The sequence below is a fragment of the Rhincodon typus genome, chromosome 21, assembly GCF_021869965.1.
Source record: "Rhincodon typus isolate 14 chromosome 21, sRhiTyp1.1, whole genome shotgun sequence".
Lineage (NCBI taxonomy): Eukaryota > Metazoa > Chordata > Chondrichthyes > Orectolobiformes > Rhincodontidae > Rhincodon > Rhincodon typus.
The window spans coordinates 38,011,916-38,019,449 of record NC_063352.1 but is presented as its reverse complement, the minus strand read 5'-3'; the positions used below and the strand labels follow the sequence as shown (position 1 = coordinate 38,019,449).

The window sequence follows — 7,534 nt, the reverse complement described above, 5'->3', positions numbered from 1 at the left end:
AGAATACTCCTAATTCATATGCTCATGCATTCAGTCATGATCCATAATCTTGACCACATATTTGGTTGTCTGTTATTAAGTGCTGTAATACAGAAAAGTCCTAGCCTTTTCAAACAAAACAGAACATGAAGACAATAGAACTGTAGAAGCACAATTGATAAATCAACATTAATGAAAAGAACAAACAGGTTTTCATCACTGAGTGCATTGCTTCTGAGCTGTAAGAATTCTGTGATTAGAAGTGGGAAGAATGAAAACAGAAGAAGAATTTAAATGGATCCAGAAGAAAATAAGAAAAATAGGAAAGAAACACGAGGGGAAACATTAGCGGACATGATCAATGTTTTACAGGATAGGAAGGAAAATAAACAAAACACGTGAAATATCTGTGTGGCAGCGGAGATCATTAACTCCAAAATGGAAATGAGAAACCAGTGAAGCAGAATACTAATTCTTAGTCAGAATACTAGCTGGTGAAGGATCCTGCACTATTTGTATAGGCTTGGTTCTCTTTTTCTCAATCCTTTGGACTCCAGGTATTTCTTTGCTATGTTATGGTTCCAATTAGACTTCTGAGCATTTTTAGCCTTTCTGTCATGCATTTCCACTAAATCTTTACAGCGTTTTGATGCACAAACCCTGGAGCTTTTTTGTTCTAGACTGTAATCTGTCATCCCTAGCAACATTTTAATGAATATACACTGCACCTCAACTATCCTTCCTAATTTACAACAGTGATTACACTAAACAATGGCTGTAAATTACTTTGGAACATCCTTAGACAGTAAAAAGAACCATGTAAATGCAAGCCTGGCATTGCTTCTGATATTTAGATGTCCAAATTTATACACAGCGCTTTGTGATGTGATTAAGTTATGTACGGGTTTTGTTTTTACTTGTGGGATGTAGGCATCACTGACTCAGCCAGCATTTATTGCCTATCCTAGTTGCCCTTGAAAAGGTAGTGATGAGGTGTCTTCTTGAACTGCTTCAGTCCATGTGCAGTAGGTAGACCGGCAATTCCATTAGGGAGGGAATTCCAGGATTTTCAGCCAATGACCCTGAGGAACAGTGATACATTTTGTCAAGTCAGGATGATGAGTGGCTTAGAGGTGAACTTGCAGATGGTAGTGTTCCCTTTTCACCTTACATTCTTGCATATTAATCTATATCTTTTAAAAGTCCTAACAATTTGCATTTAAATAACCTTTTAAGATCGTAAAACATCCCAAGATTCCAATCTTTTTATTTAGTTTTAAATTATTTGCCCTTGTCACTAACAAGTTTTGTCAATACTGATGTACGTCTGTATGTTTTGTTGGCACAGAGAAAGAAAGAACAGTGCAGAATCCAGACTTTTGCATAGCAACATAAAGCTAAAGTTTTGTACTCGGTAGCTAGCTGAAGTGACTTTACTTTATTTCCAAGCCAGTTTGCTGCTGCTTCACTTGCCGGGTTATATTTACATTGTGTCCATCTTGGACAACTGGTTGCACTCTTGTATCAGAGACAGCAAGTTGTAGGTTCAAATCCCACTTCAGGAACTTTCACACAAAATCTAAGATGACAGTATTGGATGTGGCACCTCGATGCCATAGTAAAATAAGACTTTGCCTTTTTGGATGGAGTAAAAGGTTTCATGGCAAGATTGTAAGAAGACATTGTCCTATTTCTCGACTGCTATCTCTCAGATTATTTTGTAATTCCCTCTCTCATTTCCTATATTAGACACTTAACTGAATTCAAAATAGTGCCATTGGCTGTAAAATGCTTTATGACATCCTGAACATGTTAAAGTCACAGTATAAATTCTTCAATGGGTTATCACATAGTAAATCCATGTCTAAGGTATGGAGTCAAGGGAGCAGTAACAGAATGGAAGGGAGTGGAGAAGAGTTCCACAGATTCTTGACCCTCCGAGACAGAAAAAGAAAACTCCTCTTTTCTGTCTTTAATGGCTGACCTGTGTTTTTAAACTGTTTCCCCATGTTCTCATTGCTTCCACAATTGGAATGCATCCTGCTCAGTCCGCTCAGAATCTTATACATTTCAGTACGATTGCAACTCATTCTTTTAAGGTCCAATGGATACAACCCTAATCTATTTAACTTTTCTCATTTGATAACCTGCTCACTTTTTCCCAGGAATCATCTAGAGTCATAGAATCATATTTGAGTGAATCTTTTCTGAACTGCTTCAAATGCAGTTATGTCATTTCAACTAAGAGACCAAAACTCTACATAGTGCCGCATATATGGTTTCTTCAATCCCAGTAAAACTATAGCAAAACATCTGTTACTGGAATTTACAATAATGTTATTATACAGCTTGGTCTGTCTGTGTCTCTGCCACGAATATAATTATACTATAAATTTTTTAATTATGAGGAGCAATGATAGGTGGGCCTGTTCTAAGAATATAAGAAGTAGGAATTGGAGTAGGCCATTTGGCCTTTTATACCTGTTGTGCCATCCTGTGAGATCATTGACAATCTTCTAACTGAAACGTACATTCCCATATTTTCCCCATTCTCTTAAACACTTTAGTATGCAGAAAACTATTTACCCATGTCTTGAATATACCTCATTACTGAGCAGATACAGCCTTTGAGGAGAAGAAAACTTTTCTTGTTTTGGTCCTAAATGACCCACGCCTTATTATGAATTGTGACCCTCTGGTCTAGATTCTCAATTCTGGAATTAAGAATGCGTAATACTTTATGTTCTTGATATAATTCCAAATTTATTTGTTTGTTTTTAAAGTTGAAATGTAACACATCTCATTGATTTTACTCAACATTCTTATTCATTCTGGTAATATTGAACACTTCCCTGTTCAAGCTGTAGTCTTTTCATACTTGTAGAAAGTTGTACATAGCAGTTAAATATGAAAGTTGTGGCTCAATGGTTCACTGTTACCAATGTATCAGAGGATCATGGTTCAAGCTCCATTCCAGAGACTTAAGTATGCAGGCTAAGAGAGTTCTGCAGCGTCAGAGGTGTAATCTTTTATGGAGATGCTGAACTGAGCTACCGTCTGCCCTTTCAGGTGGATATCAAAGCTCCCATGGAACTATTTGAAGAGAGCAGGGAAGTTTTCCTTAGTATCCTAATAAGTATGTATTCTTCATTCAACTGCAGGCAAAAGACTTCATAGCAGAAAGTCTGAAATAAAAACAGAAACAGCTGGAAACACCCACTAGGTTAGGCTGCAATTGTTGGATGGTGAAATAGAGTTAAGGTTGATGAACTCTCATTTTCTGTTTTTATTTCTCCAGAAGAAGTTATTTAATCATTTCACATGTTGCTGTTTGTAGGAGCTTCTGGGTGCAAGCAGGATGCATACCCTTTAGTGCAACAGTGCATACTTCAAAATACTTGCAGTAAGGTGATTTTGGAAGCACTGAGGTTGTGAAAGTTACTATATATGTGTAGGTACTGCCTTCCTTTCGTCTATTCTTTTTGCCTTTCCTCTCAAATTTTCTTTTTCTTGAGTTACCCACTTTCTCTCACTTGTGCTTTTGCTTACCTTGTCTCTCTCCATTTTTTTTCTATCTGTCTTATTTTCTCCCTCATGAATTACAAAAGCCAAGTATATTTTGAGCAATTTTGGTTATCTTTGACTCTAATCTGCCTGCGAGGTAACTCGAAAATTAGACCCAGTTCACCCTGGTATTTGTTATAAATATTAATTTCAGTGATATCCGTTCATGAACTCATCATCCATTTTTATTTTGAAGTATTGTTATATTGGTGTTGGTATGCCTCAAGGTTGTTGTCTGGAATGTCTCACCTTGATAACACAATGAATTTTTCATTCATAAACACTGACATTTTTATTGCCCCGAGGCTTTTCTGTTAATTTGTGATGCTTGATCAACAAATACAAACTTTTAAAAACTAAACATATACTGTCAAACTTAGTTTGTATCATTGCAATTAAACTGGAATGCACAGGTTGAAATTAAGGTAGAATTATTTTACAAACCACGCAAAATTTAGTACATTTGAGTCCTACTCTGTTTTTCATTTTCCTTCCAATTTAGGAAAGGATCTACTTTGTGGACTTTTAATATCTTTATTAAATATAATTCTGCTTTAAACTGAAAGCCTTAAATAGTCACATGAACAAGTGCTAGTTGATTGTTTCCATATGAGTAAACAGTGTGGTGAATGCGGCAAACTTAGAAAGAGGTTGCTCTCAACTTTACCCAAATGCATTCGACCAACTTCCTCCTAGTGATTATATTGGAGTTGAGTTCCATTATTGTGCTTAGACCAACTCACTTTGAAGTTGATGGCTCTGGAACCATTGCTTTCAACTGGCCAAACTGAAAATTATAATTAAACAAATTCGAATGCAATTTGGGCCTCCTTTTAATTACTTGTGCTTATAGAGATTTCATCTGCTATGCAAAAGACTCCTCTACGGTTACAGGAATGTTCCAGTTCAAAGTGTTGTTGCAAAGCCGGTAAACTGTAGATACACTTGCTTTCCTTTTCATGTAAAGGCGAAGCTTGTCTCGGAACGTTTCCCCGAGAAAGCTATAAATAATAGGATTCAGACAACTGTTAGAAAAAGCAGCCAGGTTGACAATATGACGTGTAAGTGGGTAATAGTGGCCCATTGATTTCTTGAGAGAAACTGATGAATCGTTTGTGCCTTGTAGGAGCTGAAGGCTGATGAAGACATTTTCAGGTAACCAACAGATAAAGAAAACCAGAACAACCACAACAATCATGCGAAGGGCCTTCTGACGTCTTGGCCAAAGGCGGTTGTGCTTCTGGGCTTTTGTGAGAATCCGTACAATCAGTGAATAGCAGAGTCCAATGATGAAGAAGGGTATGACAAACCCAAGAGTTACCTCCAACCATTGAATCTCTGTAACATCTGCAAAGCAAAAGTGAACTTCCCCTGTGTGACGCACTTGTACCACAGCAAAAGGCATCATTGTAGCCAGGATAGATGTCAACCAGATCAGGCCACAGCTCCATTTTGCATGCTGCAATGTTCGGAGTGTGCCAGACTTCATCGATTGTGCCAGGGCAAGGTACCGGTCGAAGCTCATCCATGTGAGAAAGAAGATACTGCTGTACATGTTGATCTGCAGGAACAGGGACATGAAGGTGCACAGAATGGCTATGTCATAGTACTTGTCATTCAGGTTGAAGACCTCAATGAGGGAATCTGCTACAAGGATCAGGTCAGCTACAGCAAGATTTACAAAATAGAGATCTGGGATGGTCATTTTCTTATGATCATTCAAGTTTACAACCAGGATTAATCCATTTCCAATGAAGCCTATGGGAAATAGAAAAACTGTATACAGGCAAGATAGAAAGAGGCTGATACTGTAAAAATGGCTGTCACTTTGGTTTTCAGTTATATAGCTACAGTGTAAGGTTTCATTACAGTAACTGGATTTATTCAGTTCACTTTCATTGGAAAATAGTAATAATTGTGAGATTAGTTGCAATTCCATCATCAAAGGCAGTAATAATTTTTTCAAAAATTATGTTTTGAATGATCTATAAATAATGCTTTGGTGTTTTAAGTATTTACATTTGTCTATATTGATGCATTCAATCAATTCATCCCAATGTGTCAAAAACGCTTCTGCCATACTGTATGGTAGCATACTTTATCTGCTGTTTGGAGAATCCAGTGGGACACAACTTGGGCCCTGCAGTGGCATTGTGGTTCTGGTCAATAGATGTAGTTTACTTATCTCCAGTACAAAATACATCTCCTTGGTGTTCATTCAGGTGTGTTTACTCGTTTAGCAGTACATGTTGTAGAAAATTGAGACTTTGGCACTGGAAAGCTGTGTGTATCTGCACTGGTTGCTTTTCTGCCCTTTGACTGCAGATCACTGTTCTTAATAGTTGAGGCCAAGCACTTGGGCTGCCAGGTAAGAAATTCAGACCAGATACTTGCATTTGCTTGAGGTAGTCAAGTCCCACACATCAGGCATTGGTGTTTTGGTTTAGCGGGTGCAGCGGTGACTGCATTTCACTTATTTGGTGAGCTGAAATCTTTCCCCTTTGCTTTGTATTGGCTACCAATCAATAATTGGCTGTAAATCCAATCAGACCATAAAATCCCAGGGACCATCCTGCAGTTAATAGAAAGGCGAGGGAGAAAAGTAAAATATGGATCAACATATCTTATACATGCAATAAGACACTTCCTCATCAAAAGGGAATACAGTAATATGTAATTGAAAATCTTTTTCTATTAATTGAAGATTAATCTGGACATGCATTTCAACATTTGCTAAAAACATACTGTTCAACTGTATTAGCAAACTGAATGAATAATGATGTATCATTTTATGTCCTGTACTTGAATAAAATTTAGATACTGTGATGTGCACAGCAAAGAAATTTCAAACAGGGTAAGAACCTAATATTGAAACTTCCAACAGCAAGAAAAGACTGCATTTATGTAACTCATGTTAAATGGGCTTGGCTTGGAACTGTTCTGTAAGGAAAGAAAGTTGATCAATTTTTACTGTAAATTTCAGTTTAATATAGGTAACTTCTTTCCGTTTAGCACTTAAACTATGGTACAATCTCTTTAGATGGGAAATAACTTGAAATTAAAGTGGTATTTGTAAACATTGAAACACAATTATGTTTGCATCTGTCATTTATGCTAATTATCCCTCTTAATACTGAAGGAGAGTTTCAATAAAGAACTGAAAGATAGCTGCTAAAATCAGGAGTTTTCTTTTAACCTAATTAATACTCTGAAAACTGCAGTAATGTGGAGATTGTCTTTAGTCTTCTGTCATCTTGAAATGCTGAATTGCATTATTTATGTGGTACTTTACTTTGCTTGAGTGTTTTTCATTTGTTTTCCTCTCTTAGGAGCAGTTACAGATATTGCATGATTAAGGTGACATTTTTCGTAGTGTCTCCCATTGTATTTTAATTTCTGTTAACTTTCTCCTGTTATTTTTGATACAGGGCTGTTAATATAGTGCAAAGTTATGACAAAGCAACTGATGATGTGCAGACATTCATAGCTTAAAAAAGGCACATCATATCTTCCTTTCATAAACAGTGGAAGTTTAAACACACACTCGGATAGGAAATAAAAGTGCACAGTATGGTGATTGCCTTTTGATAAGGTCAGAAATCACATGACTCCAGGTCTCCAGGTTATAGTCTGACAGGTTTATTTGAAAACACAAGCTTTCGGAGCCTCTCTCCTCCTGTTGTTAGTGAGAGAGATAGTATCAGACACAGAATTTATAAGTAAAAGAGCAAAGGTTCACACCAGTGATGAAGATGTACTAAACAAACCTAAGATGCTGTTAAATCTTTAATCATTTAGAAGGTTTCAACTGATTAATATGTATATGTAAAACCCAAATTCCTTTGGAATCGCAGTCCTGAGAGAACTAAAGGTTTTATCAGTGTAAAGAAGAGGCAACATTTTATGTCAGATAGTGCATATTAGGTGTGAGACCTTGTTTAGAATCTGTTTGTGTTTTGGTTTGGAGTCAGACAGGTTTTATTTCTGAAGT

General features: G+C 36.8%; 1 protein-coding gene across 1 annotated transcript; it reads right to left on the bottom strand.

Moving 5' to 3' along the window:
- Positions 1 to 4,137: 4,137 nt before the first annotated feature.
- Positions 4,138 to 5,482, bottom strand: gper1 (G protein-coupled estrogen receptor 1). The gene has a single exon (XM_020528610.2). The coding sequence runs from the start codon at positions 5,480 to 5,482 to the stop codon at positions 4,409 to 4,411; it is 1,074 nt and encodes a 357-aa protein (XP_020384199.1). The 3' UTR covers positions 4,138 to 4,408.
- Between the last annotated feature and the right edge of the window lie 2,052 nt (positions 5,483 to 7,534).

Coding starts and splice junctions, on each gene's coding strand:
- gper1 (XM_020528610.2), bottom strand. CDS start 5,482: ATGGAATTGCAACTAATCTCACAATTATTACTATTTTCCAATGAAAGT.